The sequence below is a fragment of the Phaethon lepturus genome, unplaced genomic scaffold (assembly GCF_000687285.1).
Source record: "Phaethon lepturus isolate BGI_N335 unplaced genomic scaffold, ASM68728v1 scaffold4175, whole genome shotgun sequence".
In the NCBI taxonomy this organism is placed as follows: Eukaryota; Metazoa; Chordata; class Aves; order Phaethontiformes; family Phaethontidae; genus Phaethon; species Phaethon lepturus.
The window spans coordinates 70,685-96,906 of NW_010539708.1; the positions used below are offsets into that span (position 1 = coordinate 70,685).

Consider the following 26,222-nt stretch of genomic DNA (forward strand, 5'->3'; position numbering starts at 1 on the left):
TTCCTTTCCTTCAGGTTTACTACATCTCTGTCCTTTGTTTCAGTGCTGCCTTCCCTTTTGTCTATCAATTAACTTTTTATTGTGCATGACAAAGAAATGAAAAAGCATTTCCTGCAGCCCAGTATTTTATTTTAGCAACGAAAAAGCCCACCAGTGAGCTTGCCTGGATTGTGCTTTGTTTTCCACAAGAGCATGAAATACACCAGTGAAAGAGAGAGTGCCAGATTCAGGGAGTCTACAGAGTGAGTTACTACTCTCGCACTTAGAGATGATTATGGCTAGGCTTTTCTCCACGGTGAGACATACTGCTCCATAATCTTGGCCTCTACTGTATTAGGTACAGCTCTTCTAAGAAATCTGTACCTTGACAACCCAACATTTAATGACACTGAAATTACTCAACAACACTATGTACACAAATGAAATTGTAGCTGAGCTATGTGTTAGTAATCTTCCAGTTCCAGTACAATTAGTGCCACTCAATATGTAGTGTAACTCAAGCATATAATTAAGTGACAGCTCTGCATGTTATAACTGTTTGCTGAAGGTTTCTCTCCAGTTTGTTTACAGCAGTGAAGCCCCTGAAAGAACCTTAAAATTACCTTCCTGAAAGGTAAAAGAAGACTAGCAGTTTGTGTTGTGATATTTATTGTGTAAAGGTGCAGCACCATCTGGGAAATCGCGAAGTCTACCAGCTACCTTTGCTGGTAATGTTGTCATTTACCTCTGTGCAAAATGGGCCCCGAAGTTATCACTCTAAATTCGTAGTATTTATTCTTGCTTTGCTCTAGTGTAACTAATTCCGCAGAACGCTAGCTCTGCCAGCCCTACGTGTTTGTCTGCTGGCCTGCAAGGGATTAGCCAGGCACCTGGCTCCCTTGGCACTACATATCCGATTCAGGAGCAGTGCGGGAAAGGGATGGGCATGCTGCGAATCTTTGGTGGCATAACAGCACTTCAGGGACTGGTATGAGGTGATCAAAGTTTAAAATGTTCTCATTTTAGCCAAAGCCTTAACTGGCTACTGAGCACTCCCAGAATTAGGCAGTTCAGTGCGTGGTGGCTTAAGGAGATAAAGCATGTTTTTCACACCTCAGTCCTGTAGTAAGAGCAGCTCAGCAGGCATCAAGAGTTTGGGTAAATATGAAAGGACGTGGTGAGTTTCAAAGTAAATGATGTGTGGTAGGCACAGAGCATTGGTGCAGAACGTTTTTTTATACATTGTTCATAAAGCAGGTATTTTCAGAGCCTACTTCACTGGTTTGCTTATTCACAGATTATACATCTTTGAGGTGCAACTCCCAGGTTTTAAAGAGATTTTTTGTAACTTTTAGGAGAATAGTAAAATTAATACAACTAGGGAATCTGAGTTTTGATCTAGATCCAGACATGTGTGTAATAGTCCATGACCAAGAGCAATTGTGATGGTGGTTTACAGGCGTTTTTGATCCCAGTGTCAGTGCCTCAAGAATTAGTTAATATTGATAAGTTTAGCATTGTGAAGCTGTTAAAAACAAAGAACAAAGATTGCTTTGACATTCTAATGTCCTTACCTTTTGTGGTGATGGCAATCAGACATATCAGACTGGCAAAATATATATTTGCATGAAGATTTTATTCAGCCAGTGGTGCTAAACAAAGTCCCTATCAAACAAAACCAGTGGCTGTATAGTACAGCAGCTGTGCCCCACCCTTCTGTGTGCCTTATATTTTTCACAAATTGCTTGCAATGTAAGCTGGATATGTTTCATAAATTGTTTGCTTCAAATTGACTTCTGCATAATCAAATGCACTCTCTTTACCATTTGTGTTTTCTCTATCAGCTAGACTTAAAAATGAAAGTGCAGCTGTATGAATACATATGGCCTTGTTTAGCAGTTTTTGCTGGGTATATGGCCAATCACAATTCCCTCGAAATCTTTCACTGACAAAGATTTTTATTTGTGTGAACATATAATTTAAAAAGATAGACTGACTTCTCCAATATTTTCACATTTCACTGGGTTGCAGGTTTTAGCTGAGGAACGCTGTATGAGGAAATGTGATTATGTGATGGGAAAGTACCAGAGAGATTGTGCACCTGTTGGACACCTACTTAGAATGGTTTGTTACTAACTACTGACTCTTCAGGTGTGTTAGGAAATCATTGGTGCTCTTCTGGCACCACTCCATCTCCAGAGCACTCTCGCTACTTAGTACAGTTAGTTAGCTCTGGAAATTCTGTTTCATAGAATATTTACATGCCATTATTTAGTTTAAAACTACCCTGATAAAACTACATAGAAATGTTTTGCCACACCAGAATCTTGCACATCTGTAGTTTACCAGTCCATTGCTTAATCCCTGGAAAGGATTCGTTCAATTGGCCTTCTGACCCACCACGTTATCTCTCTAGGTCACTGAGGAATGTACTTACCTCAAGTTAATACTGGTGTTTTCTTCAGCTTTTTATGCTGGGACTGTACCTTTGGCCTTGTATGCAAAGATAGCACATGTACATGCCACAGAAACAAACCAAAAAACAATTTGGACCAGTGCTGTAAATGAAACTAAATGTAAAAAAAAATAGACACTGTTATTGAAAAAAAAAAAAAATTATATCATTTGGTTAAAAAGGGTGATTGAGATACTCGGACCTACAGAAAAGTAAAATATTTTCATGACTAGAAGAAGAATATGGACATTTTCTGAAATTCAGAATGAGGAATGGTACTTCAAAAGTATATATGGATGCAAAAGGTCATTTTCCATTTCTCCCTTCTCTGTAATGCCTCATTTCAGTAAAATAACTACACATGATGCTTAAATTTTTGTCTGTTACTACATCAAATGATTTCACTAGTTCTTGTCAAGTTAAGTTGCATACTGAAATAAGTGGCTTCATAAGCTCTTTGTGATTCTGTACTTGTACTTGTTTGTAAAAGAGCTAAATAGACAATGTAAGTCAAAGAAGAACAAGTTCTACCGGAGTGAAAGGCGGTGTGTGTCTTGGGTTGGAGCAGGAGTGTGTGTGGAGAGGTTGAGGGGGGAAGTGCCAGGTGAGTATTCATTTTTCTGTTCATCCTGTTGAGTTTAGCTTTTCTAGCCTATTCTGTTAAGGGGAAACAGGCTCAGAATTCTAAACAGGGAGGAAAAAGTGCATTTTGAGGAGCTAAGCATGGTGTGTTTCAAGTCAGATTTTCAAAAGAATCTACACCTGCATTATTTTATAACCTGGCCATGCAGATAAATTTAAACACCCGTGTTTCCAGCCATCTGCCTGCAAGTATATACAAAGCTGTTGGAAGGTGACTGCGCAAATACCTCTCTGTGCTTAGGTTTCTTACAGTAGATAGATCCCTTGTATGCAAACTCACCACCTGTGGTTGGCACAATCTTCTTCCTGAGGAAGGAAAGATCAAACCTGAGTCTACCAGGAAGCAGGATTTAATGGGATCAGCAGTCATGCTGAAATATGTGTGATGAGAAATGATTTTTTTAATAACAAACTTAATTGTCTTAAAATCAGCGTTTTTTAGAAATTTCATACACTGGCTGAGGTGAAAGTGCCTGTGACCTGAGTCACTGATTCTTACTGGATTTTTGGAAAACCAGAGGCTCCTTATTTCTTGTAAGCCCTGTGAGGAGTCTGTTAGGAAAGGTTCAGAGTAAGCAGGCTTATAGCATACCTGTACCCACTACTGCTGAATTGGAGTACAGTTAAAGTGCCGGCACCCACCATTTTAATTTATGTATCGGTTTGCTTATTTTTTTGGACAGAAGGATAGAGATTTCTGTGGAAACAAATTACAGCCTTCAGCATTGGCAGGAGTTCATTTCAAACACATCTCCTGATCACTCTGATTTGGCAGGTGCTTTTATGGGACTTACCATCCTGGGAACATAAACCTCTCACTGCTGGCAAGAGTTTTTTCCCACCCCATCATGAGATTACCTTTGTCTTGAAAACCCTTTCTGTCCCGTGCGTTTGAAGAACATGGCTAAGGCATTTATTGGGGTAAATGTTTGGCACATCCCCATATCTGTCTTTTAGCTAGTTAGAATGGCTTCATAGGTAAAACATAAAACTAGCTCAATTATAGGTGCATTTCATACCGAAAGAGAAATCTGCTCTCAGGAGGGGTGAAGCCACAGCAAAGTCAGCTTCAAATAAATGACAAGAGGAACTGTTTGGCAAAGGTGATGATTTGGAGCTAAATAGAAATATTATTGTCTGAAAACCAAATGCTGCCTACCGGTGCTTGAGAGCTTATGCAGAGAGAGAGGGAAGAGAAGCTGCTTGCCGTGCAGCAACCCTGGCTGATGCAGATGTTACCCCACCCAGCACAGCTCTGCTTCTGCCCCCCCATCCCTCCTCAGAGATTCCCCTGTTTATTCCAGCTGACACCAGTAGCTTGATGCTTATTTTCTGTGTGGTGTAAGGGGGATTCCCACAGTTGTGCTTTTAGAGGTTGGCCATCCCTCTTTTCTTAGAAAGCCTCATCCATTTGAACCAAGAGACACCTTAGCCACAGGATGCCTTAATGCACTTTCTCTGTTCCCTTAAAAATTAGTATTTGTTGCTTGATGATTTTAGCTGAGGCTCCATTTTCTGTCTGCATAATGGCTCCAACATCCCTTCTAACAAGAGATTGTGAAAGACACTTCAGATTTGGTGCTATGTGGTTGCTTAACAGCTGGGGAGTCCATGTGAGCCCACTTCAGGCTGCAGAAACACAGCCTTTATACCAAGCAACAAGGTGTGCCCTAATCCACACAGGGCTGGCAACACAGAAGATTAAGATTGAGTCTGTGACTGTCTACAATTCCTTTTCTTCTGTTGTATGTAGACTCAGACCAGCCATTGACCAGAACAACCTCTTAATCCTTTGCATGTAACCCCTTATTTCTCTCTGGAATGATTCCACAGGGTCAGTGATTGTATTGATCATTCATTTCAGTTAGTCTAGCAGACCTTCAAAAAAGACACGAATTTGAATCCAGTCCACCAGAAAATCATCATTATTATGTCAGATTGATGGTATAGGCTGTACTTTTAATTTTCAAATGTACAAACTCGCCAGTCTGCATTGCAGTCGTGCGCTTAAAACCTGGAATATTCAGAATATATGATAGGATATTGATCTGAAAACTAACAGTTCTGTGATTTTTTCACACTTATCTTGTGCTTGGGTCTTACAGTCATTTGTGTGCTCAAAGCCCATAAGAACAGTGCATTGAATATATTGAATTTCTGCCTTGAGAAACTTAGGTGCAGTCAGCTTGTGTAAAGATTATGCATAACATTGTCTGTTTAGGAAGACTTGTCTTGTCTTCTTTAATACAATGTTATAATATGAAAAATGTTCTAGTGCATTTAGATATGAGCTAGCTTGTAGCTAACAAATTTGATTAAGCAATGAAATCAGTTTTGTTTGCACATCTTGACAAGAACTGACAAAGTGAGCATATAAAGCATTTCTCTCAAGTCTGTAAGCTGAGAAATGTCTTAGGAAAGCAAGCATCTGAAATATACCCTAAAATATCTGACAGTATACTGTCTAGAATTTCTGCCTAAATGAATGACTAAGATGCTTGAGAGCACAGTCAGCATTTTCATAATCCTTTACGGGGAATATGTACCTGTTCTGTCAACTCTGATGGTTTCTCAAGTGAAAAATTCTCTATCTAGGCTTTTTACATGTTCGTTCATGATGTCTAAAGTTAAAAATATATTCTTGAGGAAAATTTGTGTCATATGTGCACCTAAGGGTCAGTGAGCAATCGTTACATCCGCTAATTTTCACAATTTACAGAGTGCAAAACAGTAAAGTGTGAAAATATTTTTATTTTTCTTTCCTGGTAGATGTCCGTAGAAGAACAATTTATGAGTACCACAGGGTGGAGCTACAGATGTCAAAGATTACCAATCTCTCAGCTGTTGAAATGATACCTCTTCCAAGTAAGTAAAACCTAACATGGGCAGCAGCTGGATCTGGGAAAGACTCCTCTCCCCCTCCCAGCAACACACACACAATTTTAAATATTTTGTTTTATCTGTGGACTTGGAACCATGGACAGATTCATTTATCCTCTCAGATTTATTCCCAGATGGATGTTTTATTATCCAGTGCATCTTCATGTATCTCAAGTTAGTTCATAGGTATATAGCTCCCAATAGGTTTGGAATGAAATTTGTGCCAAATAATTTTTTCAGAAGAATGATTTTATTGCCTTTAAATTTGTTTCCTCAAGAAAAAAAGAACAGTTTTCATGCTTGTAAGGCAAATACAAATTCTTCTGTGTATTGTGTATCACATCACAAAGGAATATCCTCAAACACATTTTGCAGTTCATCTGCCTCTTTTGTCCAAGGTAAAACTACATTGTTTAGAAATCTCTGGGTTTAAGATGCAAGCTGTACTACTGTGAAAAAAAATGGAAACAGCTTTTTTTTTTTTCCTAATCCAATTATAGTTCTTGCACACTTTCCTTCCAGTCTTATTGTCTGCATGTGTCTGAATGTTAGCAACACCAAGGAACACTGGAGCCAGGGAAGAAAGAGGTTTAAGGAAATACTTAATATTAAGCAAAAGAATGAAAATTTAGCAATGAAGTTGAATGAACAGATGTGGAAGTGGGAATACATTTACAAATGGAATCCAAATGGAATCCTAGAGATAAAATGTACCTTTGTGCATACAGTTGTGCAATGCCCTGTAATAGGCTGGTTTTAGTGTCTTATTTTGGACATGTGTGAACCTGTTGAGATGTACCCTTCTTTTGTGCTTTTTATGAGATTTATTTGTGAGACTAATGTAATAATTTGTGTTTGTTTATCTACGTCCCAGCTTGTCTCCAGTTTACCAGCTGTGGTCCCTGTGTCACTGCCCAGATTGGTTTCAACTGCAGCTGGTGCAGTAAACTCCAAAGGTAAAGAAAAGGATTTTCTTTTACGCATGGGTATGCAGCTGTGCTCAAAGGATATCCAAAAACATTGCCTATAGGTTATGCAGCACAAAGGGTTGTTATATTTAGGTCTTATATTCATGCATTCACATGAACATAAGCCTCAGTTGCGATGACTAGCAACACATCATTGTCCCATTTCACATCAGCAAAGAAATTAGGCAAGAATAGTCAAAAGAGTTGTTTTGGGAGTTAAGCCTTTGTTCCTATTTCCTTAACCCTACTTTAAAATCCTTTTGAAGGAGAACAAGAAGTAGAAATCATAATAAAATTAATATTTTCTCCCTATATCCCTGGCTTCATCAAAAATAATTTAACCACATGGAGATGTAGGGTGGTAATGTAACTATAAGACATACTTGTTCTTTTAACAGTAGGGAGATCGACACATCCAAGGAGTCAGAGTCTTTTCTCTTTTAACCTCTCATTATACTCAGTGTGTACATTAGGTCTCCTCAGCCTCTCCCTGCCATGTTGATGAGGACAGTCAAGTCAGTAGCAGAAGCGATTTAGACTCTGTGGAGTAGCTGGAGCACAGACAGCAAAATGGAAACTCTGCAGCTGTAGCTTTTCCAAAAAGTTCTTCACTCACTGATCTTCATTGACCTTCATAGCATGAATTTATTTAGCACCAGTTCTCTGACACAAAGTGCAGTATCATAACGGATATTTACTCTTGTTGTGTTTTTCAACCCTAGTGATGTGGTTCAGAAATATTATGTGTAAAATGGATGCATAATGAAAGGAGAAAAGGCTATTAGCATTCTAAAATAGGGCAATAATTTGACACCATGTTGAAGAAATGATAAATAGCTGATGAATGTGGTATGAAGTTAGGAACTTGGGGTCACTTTTGAGTTTTCTTAAGCTTCAACTCCTGTAGTAAGTAATTTGAAAAGTCACTCTGTTCCCAGTTTGTCTTGCAAAAAACTCTTTTTAGTGGAATTAGAGCTAAAAAATCATGTCACAGAAAACATATCAAACATCTTCAAGAGTAAGGATACTTGTAGAAAACTGTTCCAAGCAAGCATGAACAGATCCTGCTTGCTTTAGCCATTTTCTTGTTTTCAAGCATTGCTCGGTTTTCCTTCCATTAATAAATGTTGTAGCACTGAGTTTCTGTTGGCTTTGGTTTGAGCAAGGTCTGTTGCTTTGTGGCCAGTGTTCTCATTTCTGTTTGGATAAACTCAATTATATGGTAAAGTTCAGATCCCTTATGAAGAACAGGCAAACCTCGAGATCCTTTGCGATTTTCTGTAGTTTCTGAAGAACTGAGTTTCCTGAGTTCCAGAATTGCTGGAAAATCTGTTTCACTCATTGAGGCACAAATTCACTGTAGAGAACTAAAAGAGTTTTATCTTTTGCCTTTAACAGGAAGCAACACCAGGCAGGTAGTCATACTCTATTCCCTTCCATGTATTTAGGTGAATTTGTGGCTGCCCCTTCACAACTGGCAAGTAACATAGTGCTGAAAAATATACAGTCTCAGCACACCTATTTCTATTCAATTAACTTTTGCATGAAAAAAATACTGCTTTTTGTTTTGCCTGTGAAGATCACACTGCAATCAAAGATGAACCTACCGTGAGGCACGGCTGCACTGTTTCCCAAAAACAGCTGGCTCCACGCTGCAGCATGGTTGTGCCTTCGACAAGCTGCAGCAGATAGACTGAACGGTTTTATTGCTGTTAATTAGCCTATTACTGACAGTAGCAAGACTGTCATTTCAGGCAGGCTGTGTTTGGACTTTGTTTGACTAGCAACAAAAGCAGGAACTGGAGTCGATTCCTTAAGAAAAGCATGGATCCAGAAAAGCAAACTAAGATTATGCCTCTACATGGGAATTTCAATAATTTAAAAACAGTCATACCATCCAATTTGCATCTATAAAGATGAGCGATATTCAGCCAGATTTAAGCAAATGGAGAACTGTGTATAGAATCATAAAATCGTTCAGAGTGGAAGGATCCACTGGAGGTCATCTAGTCTAACCTCCTGCTCAAAGCAGGGCCAGCTGTGAGGTCAGACCAGTTTGTTCATGACTTCGTTCAGCTGCGTCTTGAAAACCTCCGAGGCTATGGTCCAGTCCCTGAACATACTAATTTTATACTAGATTTTACACCTTATTTATTAAATTGTTATTTCCTCTGGAAACATGGCTTTGGTGATGATGTCTGCCTCAGGCCCCATTGCCTTTCGTGGCCACTCTCCACCAGCTTCTGAAATGAGCAGCTTATTTCAACTAATTCAGTTCTACAGAGAAACAGATCTGAAATAAGTGGATGCATATTTTGTGAAAAGAGGCAACTTGCTTTCCAAAGTGTGAAGACTGAGCATTTATTTAGTTAAGGTACATTACACTGCAAGATCATTGTGATCAGGACTCATTTCTGTCTCAGCTTTGATAATTTTCTGCTCCCTACCAGTTCTGGATAGTCTCGCCTGCCTTCTATTATTTTACCTTACTTTATCTCTCTTACTTTACCTTGCTGTTCCTCAGCATGTTTATTCATTTTAGGCAGATACAAAAAAAAGCCTTATTCCATTCTCAGTGGAGATGTCTGGATCACAGGAAGGTATTCAGAATCATTTCTTCAGTACCACATTGTGGTTTTGCTCCTTAAAATGTTCTTTTTGCATGTAATAAAGAAGCACTTACTCAACAAGAAAACCTAACTGTCCTGGTTAAAAATCATAAAGAATGGAAAGTTCTGAGCTCTTTCATCACAGTGCTCCAGCTTTTTCTCTGTCTCACTGCTCTTCAGTCACCAACCTTGTAAATCAACCCAGACTTTTATCTCCTCTTGTGATATACATTGCTCTGCTGCAGCAGAATAAAATCTGCTTGGAAAAACAAGGGCAAATCATTACATGAAGTATTAACTTAGACATTTCAGAAGTGCCTAGAGCACAAAGAAAATTAATATTTACAGTCCATTTTCAAATAAGTGCTCATAGGGGTTTTCGAAGTAAGCAGAAGCAGATGCTTAGGAGTAATGCCTAAGTAATGCTTCTGGGTTGCAAAGCTGACTGGACACACTGGTCCGAGAGATGAGAAACCAAAAGCTGTCTCTCTTGGCTGTACGCAAAGCCCAGGGTGGGGAAGGCAATTAGCCTTTGGTGCAAAAGCCTGAAAAAGGCTTTGAACTTGATAATGACAGGTTTCCAGCGTGGCAATAATCTACCGACTGATGTAGTGCTCTGATTTCTGCAAAGGGAGAATGCCTGTTTGCTAGTGAGGAGACTGTTAGGAGCAATGAGGGTCAGATATGGCTGGCATAAGGATACGTAACAGACAGTGATGTTTCTCCTGTGGAGCTGCTGTAGCACTTTGGTACTCTAAAGTGAGATCTCCCAGAGCAGACAGACTTCCATGTGGGTAACAAGCAAATGAGTATCCATCTGGAAACAAAACTCTATACCGATTCTACAACCCTTTTTTCTCGGCAAGTTATGACCCCATTTAGCCAGAGCAACATTACTACCAAGAACAGCATCTTGTATACTTTTTTCCTTGCATAAAAGCTAAACCATATATTGAATCATTCACACAAAAAAGTACAGTTGTTGGAAAAACAGAAAGTTTGTATAAAACCTGTAACTTCACAAGGAAAATTGACCAACAGAGCCATTGCAGAATAACTGTACTCCCCCATGTGGGCAGTCTGTGTTGGAATGAAAATAACTTTATTCTAAAACAGTGAGTTGTTTCCTAACTGTAACTTCAGCCCAGCTGCTGTGCAAACTCTGCAATCTTCAGAGAGGCAGGTCCTTCTTGTAGGTGATTCAAACCAAAATTTACTCTACTCCTGTCACTCTCTACAAGCTTAAATCACAGTTTCCTTTTTCATGAGGGATCATCAAACTATCCACTCTGAAATCCAATATGACATATGCCATACAGTTTCGTCATGACTAAAGCAAAGGCACACTGTATTCTTCTGACTTCAGCAGGTGGAGGATCCCTGTAGGAGCTAATGTTTTTTTTAACTATGTGTGGTTCATAACTGTTCCAAAAGTAAAAATGTTGCATAAATGAAAGAGACAATTCTAAATATGTAAGCCAAGACGGTATCATAGCTTTCTCCTACACAAAGATCTATGCCTATAAAATGCCAGAAGCACTTAGTACTGCCTCATAGTAGTCTCCTGTGGCTGAAACTTGGATTACTTTCTCTTCATTGTCTCTGACTTCCCAACATGTAAAAGCTGGGAGAATTCATTAATGTTAGATCTGTTTATATCACCTTCTCATGCTTCTGAAAATGTTTGCATACTCTAGACACTTGGTATAGCCTGCATGTTAAAGATGTCATTTTCTAGGAAAGTTTTTGGAAGCTTTATGGCAACTTTGCTGTTATAGGTTCAATTTGTACAACTTGCTCGCATTACTGAAATAGTGAGTTCCTTTGGAAATATTTAAAGTCAATTGCCCGAGAAATAAATTGTGTTTATTAACTTTAAAAGAGTTGGCACTGAAATAGAATGAAAATATAATGCTTAAATAATCAAGGAATTTTTAAAAACCACCTTTACACAAAGTTTTGAAAAGATTTATGTTCAGGTTCTATAGGTATCGATGGTTTTGTTTTAATGAACTTCAGGAAAGTCTCAGGTTTCAGCAGTGAAGTGATACTGATATTTCAGGGAGATCATAAGCAGATGTCGTGGTTTAACCCCAGACAGCAACTAAGCACCACGCAGTCACTCGCTCACTCCCCCACGGTGGGATGTGGGAGAGAATTGGAAGAGTAAAAGTGGGGAAACTCATGGTTTGAGATAAAGACAGTTTGACAGGTAAAGCAAAAGCTGCGCACACAAGCAAAGCAGAACAAGGAATCCATTCACCACTCCCCATGGGCAGGCAGGTGTTCAGCCATCTCCAGGGAAGCAGGGCTCCATCAGACGTAATGATTTCTTGGGAAGACAGATGCCATCACTCCGAATGCCCCTCCACCCCTTCCTTCTTCTTCATCCCAGCTTTATATATTGAGCATGACATCATATGGTATGGAATATCCCTTTGACCAGCCTGGGTCAGCTGTCCTGGCTGTGTCCCCTCCCAGCTTCCCGTGCACCCCCAGCCTTCTTGCTAGCAGGCCAGCAGGAGAAGCTGGGCTATCCTTGACTACTTAGCAACAGCCGAAAACATCAGCACGTTATCAACATTTTCTCATCCCAGATCCAAAACATAGCCTCACGCTAGCTTCTGTGATGAAAATTAACTCTATTCTCACTGAAACCAGGACAGCAGACAAACAGCACACTCTTGCAATCTCTCTATGCTGGGGACGCAGGTTTTGAATGTGTCTCATGCTTCATTTCCCAGTCCTTGCAACATCCCTCAGGTTTAGTGTGGTACTATCATCCAAACACTGGAGACAGGGAACTGGAGTACCGAAAGACTAAAGGCAAGAGCTGTGAACAGTTTAGATGATAGTTTTATCCAGCTGTCACTGTTGATACCTATATTCACATTTTAAATCCTCAAAACTGGCTGCCTTATGCCAAGGGAACCCAAAAGCCTAACAGCTAGATCCACAAGGGTGTTTTGCTGGCTGACTGACTTAGATTTTCAAGGGAAGTTATGCAAAACAAGACAGCAGTACTAGAAGTACCTTTTCACCAAACCCTGGACTTAAGTATCTAGGACCAAAAAGATCTCTAGGGCTCAGACACTTTGTCTGAGGAAATACCCATAGTTACCTGACTCTAAGCAGGGCTCAGCAGTGAATTTCCTGAGCCCCAGGAATCACCTCTGCTCATTATGCATGTTACAAAACAACAATCTCACAATGATCAAAGAATCCCCTGAGGAACAGAAAGTAAGTGAACATGGGCCCTCTGAACCCAAGTCACCCCTGAGGGGTGGTCCGTTAGATGTTGAGGTGCTTAAGCCTCAGCACTGAAACTCAAACCCCCTTGCAAGGTTCCAACTCAGAGCAGCCCTGCTACCCTCAGGCAGTGGCTGCCTGGAGACTTAGGGTTAGCTCCTGCCGCTGCGGTCCAGGCAGCCCTGCTGGGGGCTTTCCTGGGTCTGCAAGGGAAGAGGGATTCAGCTTTGGGAGTCCCAGTTCCCAAAAAGGTCTTGCTCATGTTAAGTGCTTAAATGAACTTGTATCCTTAAGAGTCTCTGTTTTCCAGACTATGCATTGAATAATCTGTTTTGAAATCATACCAGTTTATGGTATTGACCCACGGAGTGCAAACCCCCGGTTTGAAAAGTCCCCTGCAACAGGCTGCACAAATTCCCGTGTTGGACTTCCTGTGTGTAGTGGTGAGCCAGGACACTCCAGGCACTCCAGACAGAGTTATTCTGCCCATGTGTGTGCACACAGCTCCCAAAGCTTCTTGTACTCTTAAAACAATCCTAAGCCAAAAAGATGAAAGAATCCCATTTATGATACGTTTCACTTCAATGCTTAATCCTATATGCCAGCAGCAGCACTAGTTGTGCAAATAAAAAGGGTATGGCTGTTTTTTATGGAATGTGTTTTGAGCAAAGTGAAAAATCAGAAATGTGTCTGGGAATAGTAGCAATAATGAGATTTAAGTCTTGGTACTTCTAATATTTTGTTATGATAATCACTGTTCCCATCTAAGCAGGTAATAAAGAAACAAGTTGTTTTGCATTCCATGCTGATTAGCAGGAAAGCAGGGAAGGGAAAATCTTTAAGCAGTCGCATCGCAGTTCTTAAAAAAACATTTTACAGGTGAAATACGAAGTGACAGTTTCCCACAGTGCCCTTATGGTAATTGAGATAAAAAATGGTTGCCTATTATTTGTCTTCTGAACTTCTGGGTAAGCTTGAAATGTCTTGTTTGTTTATTTTTCCTTTAGAAAAAAATTGGAAACATGTTTAGTTAACTTGCAAATCTGACTTTATGTCTGGAAATTTTTAATATCACAAAGAGGAAACGGGTTAGATTTTTTGTTTGTTTGCTGTTCCGTATGTCCCACCTGACGAGATCTATTTTCATTAAAAAAGTCTTAAATCAAATATTGTAGCATAAGTAACAGTCTTATGTAATCTAAAATATTTATCATCTGAGTAAAGCACCACCCATACAGAATTACAAAAAAAGCACAAAAATAAATAGCATACTATCTGACTAAATAAACTCCCTGATTTACAAAAGAAAATAATTAAATCCAAATAAGAAACACAGAGTCTTTCTCCACACATAGCTTACTGTTTGATACCTACATTTCCCTCAACTTTTATTTGATAGCTGACACCATAACGAAGGTTGTAGATTCCATTACAGAGCAGGGAAAGGCAATGGATGAGATCAGGTACAAAAGTACTCATCAGCTGAGAGTGCAGGTACATAAGCTTAATTGTGCAGTGAACATGTAGTGAACATCTTTTTTGACATGCTTGGTCTAAGTCCTTCAGCTTATTTTACCCAAACTGTGAAGTTCTTTTAAAACAAATTTTAAAAAAACCCCTTAATATCTAGAAGTTTTTAACTCAGATGTTATAAATACAATGCTCATAAGCTCTAGAAATTCTACTTATGCAAAGAAATTAAAATAAAGACATAGAATCAAAGTTACTGGTGGTTTGATGGGTGACGTAACAAGCTTGGGCATTGCAGTGCAAGGTAGCAAAACACTTAGTACAGTGCAAGGAAGGAAGTTTTACCTTGTGACACTAAAAATATTTTTAATTCTGTCCCTACGTTCATAAGCAAGCATTTGTAGAGCTCATTTTTTATTCATAGACTCATAGAATAGTTTGGATTGGAAGGGACGGACCTTTAACGGTCACCTAGTCGAACCCCCCTGCAATGAGCAGGGACATCTTCAACTAGATCAGGTTGCTCAGAGCCCCGTCCAACCTGGCCTGGAATGTTTCCAGGGATGGGGCATCTCCCACCTCTCTGGGCAACCTGTGCCAGTGTTTCACCACCCTCCTTGTCAAAAATTTCTTCCTGATACCTAGTCTAAATCTACCCTCTTTCAGTTTAAAACCTTTACTTATTGTCCTGTCGCTACAGGCCCTGCTAAAAAGTCTGTCCCCATCTTTCTTATAAGCCCCCTTGAAGTTCTGGAAGGCTGCAGTAAGGTCTCCCCAGAGCCTTTTCTTCTCCATACTGAACAGCCCCAACTGTCTTAGCCTGTCTTCATAGGAGAGGTGTTCCACCCCTTGGATCATTTTTGTGGCCCTCCTCTGCCCCCCCTCCAACAGGTCCATGTCTTTCCTGTGCTGAGGGCTCCAGAGTTGGACACAGGACTCCAGGTGGGGTCTCACCAGAGCAGAGTAGAGGGGCAGAATCACCTCCCTTGACCTGCTGGCCACACTTCTTTGGATGTAGCCCAGGATATGGTTAGCCTTCTGAGCTGTGAGCACACATTGCCCGCTCATGTCCAGCTTTTCATTCAGCGGTACCCCCAAGTCCCTCTCAGAAGGGCTGCTCTCAATCCCTTAATCCCCCAGCCTGTATTGATACTGGGGGTTGCCCCAACACAGGTGCAGCACCCTGCATTTGGCCTTATTGAACCTTATGAGGTTCACATGGGTCCATTCCTCGAGTTTGTCCAGGTCCCTCTGGATGGCATCCCATCCTTCAGGCGTGTCAGCTGCACCACTCAGCTTGGTGTCATCTGCAATCTTGCTGAGGGTGCACTCGATCCCACTGTCTATGTCACTGATGAAGATATTAAACAGTACTGATGCCAGTACGGACCCCTGAGGGACACCACTCATCCCTGATCTCCATGTGGACATTGAGCCATTGACCACTAACCTCTAGATGCAACCATCTAACCAATTCCTCAGCCACCCAACAGTCCACCCATCAAATCCATCTCTCTCCAGTTTAGAGAGAAAGATCTTGTTGGGGACTGTGTCAAAGGCCTTACAGAAGTCCAGAGAGTCAACATCCATAGCTCTTCCCTTGTCCGCTGATGTAGTCACTCCATCATAGGAGGCCACTAGGTTGGTTCAAATTCTCACTTTTAAATACTTCCTATTTTTAACTATTTGAGGGTTTAATTTTCCTTGTTTGCTTTCAGGATATTACATATTTAAATTCAAAATTAAAAGATGGGAGGTAGACTTGCTGATTATACTCAGGCTGGTTTTATCCCAACACTATTTGACTGACAGTACTGTGCTGTTATTACAAAATTTGCCACAGTGTGTTAGCCATTGAATTACAAAATAAAAAAAATGAGGCATTTGTATGGATTAAGTAAACCACCAGAGGGAGCGTATATAATCCAATCAATGTAATAGATTCATATACAGATGACAAGGAAAATCTCATTTGAAAAGCCTTAGAAGGGCTAAGGGTTTAAAATATAGTGTATTCTGTAAAATATATTCCATTCTATCAATGTGTATAACTTCATGAATTTGCTGATCATACTGCTGCTACAGGCAAACCAAAAGAAATGTGTCCAGATTCTGCCTGTCTATAGAATTTGTACTCCTCTACAGTCATTCTTTATGCTGGAGTGGTTTTATAGGAAAACATGGCAGAGACCTAACACCTGGGTCTTAACAAGCAGATTGTTGAATTAGGTGAAATTTACCCTGTGATAAAGGAAAAACAATGTCAGTACTGTTTTTCTACTTGTACACTGTTTCTTCGCCAGTTGTGGACCAATCGTATAGAAAATCTGACAAGTAGAAATTCTGGCCCTTTGTCAGAGTTTGCTCTGATTAAAATGCAACATATTTTTCTTCCATTTTAAAAGTTGTGTTGAGACAGCAATTGATCTTTTTAATCAAGTGCAACGAATGTACCAAGAGTGAATGTGTAAATTTGTCAGCCCTGATACATTAGTGATAAGAATGATACTATAACTAGATCTATACTTTATTGAGCAGAAAATTGCTCCACACCCAACTTCTTCAAATCCTTTCCAAGTTGCTCACTCTTAATTTGACAAGCTAATTTGAACGCATGAACTGCAAGAAACTGTTAGAAAATTAGCATTCAATAATTGAGGATTTTGTATGCATTGCAAGCCTGATGGGAGCAAAGCAAGAAAAGAAAGTGGCACAGAAGTGCTTAATGAACAAAGCGTTTTCTCAAACCACATTGAGCCCAGTGATGGTACTGTTTGATGAAAGAAGCCTCACAAGATCATAGTAATAGATACTCTCAAGTGGGATGGCAGTTCTGTTTAGAAGACAGTGTAAGCTGCAGTGAGCCTGAAGGTATATTTCAAAAAATACATAACGATAAAGATATACATACCGGTAAAATGTACATAATGGTACCTTTAAAAGTACTGTTATGGAACGTAGATGATCCTGAGCTCTTAATATGTTGTTATTGAAAGTTAGCCTGCCACCAGGTGAACTAACTTCTCTGAGATTGAGACATGGATAAATAGCAGATAAATAGTCTTTCTGCACTTTTTAATAGGTTTGTGGAGTTTGTTAGTAGCTGGATTCCGTGGAGTTACTGTGGAATTTCTGTAATAATTTCCCTTGAGCAGAGATTATCTGGAACAATTCCTATGATTAATACAAATAAACCTAAAAAGCTCAGTCTCTGAACAGAACTCTAGTGAAGATGCAGTAGCTCTCCAAGGCCTAGGACAGGTCAGAGCAAGACCAGCCAGTTCACTAGATACGGTGTGGGACTCGCTAGAGTAGAATCACCTCCTTCAATGGTTCAAAGCTGGTATCTTAAAATGGACGCATACCACCCCAGAGCTATGTGTAATACTTTTTCAGGGCAAATACCTGAGCTTTTTCCTGCACTAGTAGAACTTTATGAGCTTCGTTCCTCAAGTTTCCTTTCTCCACACATTCTTCTGCAGTGTCCTCTTGATGTTCTCAGCAGTCCCAAACTAAAGAATAAAATTATCCCTATCATACAATTAATAGATTTGATATCTACCCAACTGAATTTGAATCCTGGTTTCATACAGAAACTAGCCAGTTTTCTTATAGCTGCAGCATCAGTCACACGCTTCTACATAGTAGGCCTTGCTGTCTTCCTGAATAACTCAGAACAACATAAGGACAACAGTTATGCTCATAACTGATGCAGATTTTTAAGAAATGTGAGGCTGGGTTACAAAACTTTAAATTATTTCTAGAAAATGCGCAGAAGATTGCTAGAATTGTCATTAGTCTGAAATCCTGATCTTTCTGTTGAAATATTTTCTATGAAATCCTGGACCTGAAGACTGGGAAGCATTTTGAAGTCTCTTAATCTAAATATAAATACAGTGATTTATTGAAGCCACATCACTCACACTGCTCATATTGTATATTTTTGTTTCTTACCATATAATTTGCCTTTCAAAATTTGAGATTGGTTTCACTAGCTATTGGTTCCTTTGCCAGAGATGTTGCTGTGTCTTCTGGCACTTAGAAACTCTGTTCATTATCCACTCTGCAGGTTTCTGTGGTATGCAGTTTTGCAACAGCTTGGCCAAGATGTAGATATCACAGTCAATACAAGAAGGACCACTGCCTGGGCTGTTTTAAGACCTAAATGCAAAGTCTGTCTCATGTAGGTCTATCAAATATATCACATTCCTAAGGTGTTTTATTATAAATGCAGAAAGTAGTAATCAAACATACAGAGGACAGTTAAGCACTTAAATCCCATTGAGAGGAGGGAAAGTAGACATCCATCTGTTATTTATACCTTTGAGAATATTTACTTTTGCTGATTAATTTGGAAGGAAGATAACAAAATCTGTGTTTAATTTCCATGTTTAATTGCACAGATGCACCTAAGATACCATAGTGATAAAACACTAGATAAATAGGTAGGTAGCACAGCTCTTTTCTTTAGAACTTCTTTTGCAATGCTTTTACATACTAGTAACTTTTTATTCTTCATTTATTGTATTAGAACAATAAGACAAAACCTCAGTCAGTCTTTGATGAACCATTTATATCTAGAACTGCAACTTCTGTGCCAGCCATAAATCTTTCAAATCGAAACAGAGCTAAGTTGAGACTTAATTCCACATTGTTTGTTTATCCTGAGTGCTATGGCCATAATAATGGGTATTGCACTGCTCTATGAAGCAGACATTCACTCTGGAATTAAAGTAATTTGCTGCCAGAATTGCACCATGTTCAGTCACACAGCAGCCCGAAATTATTTTCTGTTTGATTTCATTTTTATCTGTTCATTTTGTACATTGATAGCTACTACTAGAAAGTTTGGATTCAAACACGTTCTTGTTTCACTGGTGAAAGGTAACACTTGCCTGTGAAAGGGCTTCACAGACAGATGCCTCAGAATGCAATTTATATGTATCCTGGATTTCTTAAGAAGCTTGACTTAGATTTCTGGTGATCGTTCTGTGCTATGTGATGAGCTTTCTCAGGACTGAGTTTCTATACCGGGCATTATAGCCTGGCTGATTCCCAAATAAATGTCTCAAATGGTGGTCTAATGTAACTATTAGACTTCAATTGTATAATCAGAAGAGTGAAAGGAACATATCTCAAAGAATAAATAAATGTAAATAAATGGGTAAATAAGTATAATGCAAAACAGTTAGGATGTTAATTTGCATGGTACAGTAATGTGAAATATAGGTAGATTATGATTAGGGGAATACAAAACAGAAATGAGAAGAATTAGAAAAAATGAGATAGTTACTTAAACACAAGATTACTTCAAAAACACTGAGAGGGAAGTTACCAGTTAAGGCATAAATTTTACCTACTTTACCTGAATTCAGAGGCAGATCTTCAAGAAGATTTTGACATCTGCAGATGGGAAACTCCTCTGTATGAGCACAGGTTCAAAGACAGAGGAATGCAGTCAGGGTCTCAAAATCCTCTTTGGTTGACTCACTATAATATATCTTAACCTAAAATCAGATATCAATATATCATCTTGTCTACAGCATAATTTTTGCTTTGCTTAGATTTTTGTCTTGGCATTCAGACTGTTTCTTCCACTTTTTGTGTGTGTAAAGTCCCCACTCATCTCTTTTTCACACCCCTGAAATTTGCTAATGTTTCCTTAACCTAACTAACACTAATCTGTCTGGAAGGGTTACCTTTATTTGCTAAACTACTGATGTTTTTATCCACTTTTCTCTCTGTTGACTCTCATATATAGTTTTTTATATTATTTTATGCCTACTACTATTGCTGTGCTACTAGAAGAGTTAGAAGTAAGTTGATTGGTCTCTTCCCCTAATGAAAATAGTGAATTTCTAAATAGTCATTAATCCTGAAACGAAGTATGACAGGATATAAGGAGTTTTTACTTCAGAGAAGAAAAAGCTTCAACATTCTAATGTGGAAGCTAAGGGGAAAAAAAGAAACATAAATAGGTGCTTAGTTTCTAAAGAGAGGAGTTAGACCCTACAACAACAGTTCTCCCAGTTTATGAGCCAAATCTATAAGCAAGGTACTCCTAATGAGACGAATTCGTTTTTGTAGTCCTAACTGAATTCTTAATCATAAGAGGTAGGATAGTACTGAAACAGGTTAGTTCCGTTATCTGTAGTTCCTCATTTTGTAATGTTTTTATGCATCGCTATACATAGAGCACTGGTACTGCCATTTTGCAGTTTATCTTAGCTTCTCTTCCAATGGACTGAAATAAATCAACTTTACTGCTTACAACAGCTGGACAACTTGGGAATTTTTTTCTTTTACAACAATGATGTATTAGAAAATACACAAATTTGACCAACCCAAGCTTTATGACTTCAGGACAATTTGTCAGATAAATTCAGTTACAGAAAAAGCTTCATTGATGGATTAGCAAAAATAATGATCATGCAGTAGGTGCATTTTGTCCAGTAGACCTTCTTGGCAGAACATTAATTTAGTGAGGAACAAGGTATCAGATTTCTTCCTTTTCATGTCCAAGATGAATTTAATTTGTAGTTCCTGACTCCTTCCTTGACTGTCAGAAAATGGCATGTTCTGAGAAATGAGTTGCTGTATATCTTTTATCAAATATTTGAATGTTCATGAGACTATATTACAGGACCCAGATACCACCTCCCCTTTTTATCCTAAGTTATTGGGCTAAATAATCATTTTTTCTACTGCCCCTTTCTCTCTTTATTCCAAGTGTTTATAAAAAATGAAAGACCAGAAACTGAGAACAAAGCATTTCAGAAGACCTGCAAGTTCAGGACAGAAATTCAGGACATGTCTATGGAGACAAGCAGCCCAGGTTATCGCACCTAACTAGGATACTTTATAGGATGAATGTTAATGTACTTTTGTGGAAGCATTAGTTTTTTTCCTTTCATATAAGCATCCAATCCACTGTGTTACTGTGGAGAAATCTGTCTTCCACCAATTTTGTGACTCTCACTCTTCATTTCCTCTGCTCTCATTACAAGGGAAATAAATAAAACAAGCAATTAAATAAATCAAGTATTTTTTAATGGAATCAGTCAAAATTTTTTTAGTGGAAAGTTTTTGCATTGTATCAAATTTTCTTTTTCTTTACTTTTTCTGTGCCACTGAAATATAATGCAGAATGGCAGCCCCAGTCAGATTTGTTCAACAGTCAATTCAGCGGTCATACAAAACAGTCACTTGTACAACTGTAGTTCATCTCCCATACCAAATATTTTTGGACATAGAATTACTTGCAAATTAAACAGAGCCTGGGAAGCTTCCTGGGCATTGGAAAATGATTGTCTGTGCCATTAAATAGTTATGATGTTCCCTGATGTGATTTCAGTCCATGCCCAGGAGCACTGTCCAGAACAGTTCCCAGGCATGGTGCAGGAGCTGGACTGTTCCAGGGATTATTCCTAGTTGGCAGTTTCTGTTCAGCCTCCTTCTTTTCAAGGTTGAGAGAGTTTGCTTGTTCAGGCATAGGCCATGCTGTGCCAGCAGTCCTCAGTGCCAAGGAACATTTCTGGGCATGTTTATTTTACTAGTATAGAAACAGCCAGAATGATCACAATAGTTTTACCCGCTTTCCAGAAGTGCTAACCTCTTATAGTTATACTCCTCAATATAACTTGTGCATCACTGAAATCATATTTGTCTCGTAGCCTCCTAGATATCAGTCTTTAAGGAAGGGCCATAAATGAAAAGTCTCTTTGTTGGCATAATATTTTAAATTTTACATGTTGCTATACACAAACTCCTATATAATGTTGCCAGAAACTTTTATGTAGACAAATCGGAAACCCGCGTGTCTCTTCATAAAATCTGGATAATCTGAGATTAAGACGTGCTAAAGCAATCTGTTCAATATCTCAACATAGCCTACTGATTCTCTGTAGCATATATATTTTATCATTCTTTCAAGTCACCTAAACAGTGGGGACTCTGTAACATTTCTGTGTAGGAGGTATTCCCAATTTCAGAGAAATAAACAAAGTTTTCTCAGTAATCTTCCTAAATATCAAGGCTTTTTTGTGCACCATTACATCTTTAGTTTCCCCTCTATTCAGGCCTATTCACTCTTCCAATATCTGCATTATCATATAGCAGTAATGAAACCTCTTGCTTCCCACTGGATATCACAAGAAATATTAATATGTACAATTAATGAAGAAATTGATGAGTGAGCCTCAACTGTTGTAATTCTTTGGTGATCTGTTTTGCAGACTGTGCTAAATGTTGACTTCAGAGTTTGACTTACTTTCAGATAAAAAAAGAGATGCAAGTGGAATACTAATTTGGGAAACAAATAACTTTCTGAACTTTAATTCCTTTGAACATAACCAGTTACAGGATGATGCATGTCCTTCCTTTCTTTTGCTCTCTAGCTGAAGAATTCACTGAGCCTTTACAGCAGGTGTTTCGCTTAACCCTAATTCATCCATACTTTCCACTTTCCATAGCACAAATATGCAGTTTCAAAACTGTGTATGTTCCTTGTGCAGAATGCTCTGCTCTTTTGTTGGCATACCTTTATAGGGATATAAACACTGGCTTATGTAGCGTCAGTTTAGCACATTACGCCTCTTTCTCCGGTTATAGCTCCTGCGTCCTCTGACTTCTTACTCTTTCTAGAGTTGTGAATGAGATATAACAGGAGCAGTAACCCAGCCTAACCAAAACATCGCTGCACTTCTCTAGCAGCTCAGATGCTGATGCCCGCTCGTACTGAAACAGCCACGTTATGTATTGCATGACTGCTGGGGGTTCATGTGTGATGACAATGTGAACAGTCCTACTTCATACTATCTTTAGGCCCCAGGCCACTTTCATCCTGTCCCAAGGACTCTACTACTTGCTAATGTTATCAGTGGGTTTTTTTATAAAGGACCAAAATCCCAGTAAGAGATATGAATAAAGAAGGGACTTCAGCCAGTGTATGAATGAGATCTGTGCCTTGGTGCATGCCACCGAGACGTGATGTTTTTCAGTATCATTCCCAGTTCTACAATTCATATGTGTGAGAGTACTATGGGAAGCATAGGACCTGTATTAATGTATGCTCGTCTGGTTTTCAGAAAACCTGCGCTTAACTTTAGGTCCTGTTACAGAATTCTGTGTTATCTCAGATGATCATTTCATGTCTCCTATGCTCTATTTTCTCATCTCTAAAGTGGAAAAGGAAACATTTTCTCCAAAGGTGATCTTCATATTTCTATTTCTAAAACAAGAGACAAAGCAATGGGTATGTGAGGCTAACTGTACTTCTGAGGTTGTCAGTGGATAAAGCAGTTTTCGTTATAAGTTTTCATTTTGTCATTATCCAGCAGTTTTCAAAATACAGCTGGACACTCACTTTTTTTTATTTAACCAGAAGGAAATGTAGCATGTAATGTTGGAGGAAAAAAATCATAAGATTGTGGGAGCATCCACCCTAAAATTGAAGAGGTCGTTTTGGGTATTCAGAGATAGAAAATCATTCAGACAATCATGTAAAGAAAGAGGGGTTAATCGGGCTAGTTAGTATCACTAACCACAGTGTAAAGTACACGCAGGAGTGCTTCAGAGCTCTTTGCCTGGAACCCTGAGTAATTACTTGTGTGCAAAACAAGTAGCAACGCCAACAGATCAGAATTCTCTGCTAAATTCTGTGGCTATTAGCCCTTTATACCCACTTCGTGCAGGTATAAATGCAGAAAGTCAAAGGCAGTGGAGAATGTAATCTAGTATCAGGGACTAATTTCACCGTGGTTCCTTCCCAGAGAACACATTTGATTGTTATTATTTTCTGCTGATTCCGTTGGAAATTCTGATACCATAATCTCATAAATTTGACTCTAGGACCCTCCTTTTACACTTTCTTTTTCCTTCTAGTTATTCAAAGCAGCGCCTTCAGCAAAAGTTTCTTTGTTATTCTTTAACTGCTTTTCAGCATGTTTCCTTTGTTGTTGTAACTGATGTTAAGATTATAGAAAATATCCTCCTATTCTTCTTTAATTGGAACTCTGCCAAGTCTCACTTTAACTAGGATTTTTTCCTTACTTTCTAGTTGAATTGGAATAAAACTTACTTCTTTTAGCCCACTTTCAGTCTTAGGCTCTTCCAACAGCAAGAATTCCCTATGGGAGTCCTTATTTCCTACTGCCTATTCACATGCTGTGTCAGAGTTACAAATACCGAGTCGTACTCATGTTCAGTCTTTTACTGTAAAAAAACAGCTTTTCTTTTAACGTCTTTTCACTTCTTTGTTTACATGATATTGCAGGAGTACTTTACAGAACATACAGCTATATTTTGCCGAACTTTCTATCCCATAAAGTTGTGGAACCATCATCAGGTTGAAGATTGCCTGCTGAAATTGTGCCACACTCTGATCCTCCTTATCATCACTTGAATATTGTAAATTGTGAGAGGCCACAACGTTAAGACAATGATGAAATTCAGTGCTGCAGGCACAGATATGCTACATCAAGCATGCTACATCATACTATGCCTTAGCAATTATATTTGAATTTTTCATAAACATTGAAACAGTACAGGCTGTTTGTAGTGCTGTATGTTTAAAATTGTTGTATTAATTAAGTGAGTCATCTTAACTATTCTTACCTTGTAACAGCAAGGTGCGAGCAAATCCTCTTTTAACTATTCAAATTGTCATCCTATTCTGAAGCAGAGTTTAATTAAGCAATATGTTTAAGTAAAGGATAAGTACAGACAACACAGTTATGCTTGAATTCAGACGTATGATTGGATGTATTGAGCTAGATGATAAGCACAAATACCATTCAAATACTTTACAAATTCATACCACAGCCACTCACAGTGACACTTCATGTGAACTTCATAAGCACTTCGAGGTGTGATAAAGTTCTGCATTTGTGACAAGGAAAAGTGGAAAATAAGAAAAGGAGGAAAATAAAATACAATATTTCCCAGTCAGCACAGAGTAACAAGAAAGTGATCTCTGAAGGATGGAGGAACCAAAATGGAGTCTGTTGTGGTAAAGGGAGGCAAAACAAGACTGAGCACAGGTAGAACTTTTTTTTCCTCCAAAAATCACTCTGTGATTAGGGTTTTTTTTCAGTTGTACAGATCCAACGTTCAAGGATTCCGGTATTTTTATTTTTAAAAAACATATTTTAAATATATATATATTTATTTTTATATTTTACCTCCTACCTCCTTCAGCTTGGAAAGAAATTCCACTTTAAAATGTTCTAATTATGCTTTTAGTAATTCAAACAACCTAGTGAGTGACTTAATGTGATGGGCCTTCCTTAGTGGTTAAAGGCAGAAAAGAGTTCTGTCTGTTCAATTTTCTATTTAATTTTCCAGGTTAATCTTTTATTTAGAGGAGTCAATAAACATTTTAACTGAGACAAATAGTTGCATGGTACTTAAGAAATCATTTCAGATTTCTGGAATGCCCTTCAGTTTCCAGAAATCCATTTTTTTATATGCTGTTACAGACATCCTGGCAAAAAGAACCAGGGAACGGTTGGTTTAAAGGACATGTGTTGTGCATTTTAATGCTCTTCATTGTTTTATACCAGCTCAACCTGGTGAAAAGATTTTTCCATCCAGACTTTGTTCCTTTCCTTCACAATAATTTTCCATTATGTTTTTAGCTTTCACAGGTTAAGCCTTGATGAATTTTCTGTATACACTGTATCTGGTTTATTATAATTATTAATCCTCATTGAACTCTCTTAAAAGAGAAGCAACAAAGCATTTCATCTCCTGCACTGAATGGACACTTCTTGTCATTTAAATATTCTCTGTCAAATAGATGTAAATAGCATCTGGTATATCTGATGAAATCTCCATCTCCTTTCTGGCTACATAAAGCTCGCTGAAATGATTCTGACACCTTGTTACTCAGACTCATTAGTTATGCCGAATCATCATTGCTATAAATGCAGACTTTAATTCTTCCATTGCTCCCTGAAACAGTACTGCCAG

General features: G+C 38.7%; 1 protein-coding gene across 1 annotated transcript in view; it reads left to right on the top strand.

The window, feature by feature from the left end:
• Positions 1-26,222, top strand: part of PLXDC2 (plexin domain containing 2) — a 102,831-nt gene that overhangs the window by 69,365 nt on the left and 7,244 nt on the right. Inside the window, exons 6-7 of the mRNA XM_010287184.1 lie at positions 5,846-5,941; positions 6,831-6,912. Coding sequence (XP_010285486.1) covers positions 5,846-5,941; positions 6,831-6,912 — 178 coding nt within the window. The remainder of the gene's footprint in view (positions 1-5,845; positions 5,942-6,830; positions 6,913-26,222) is intronic.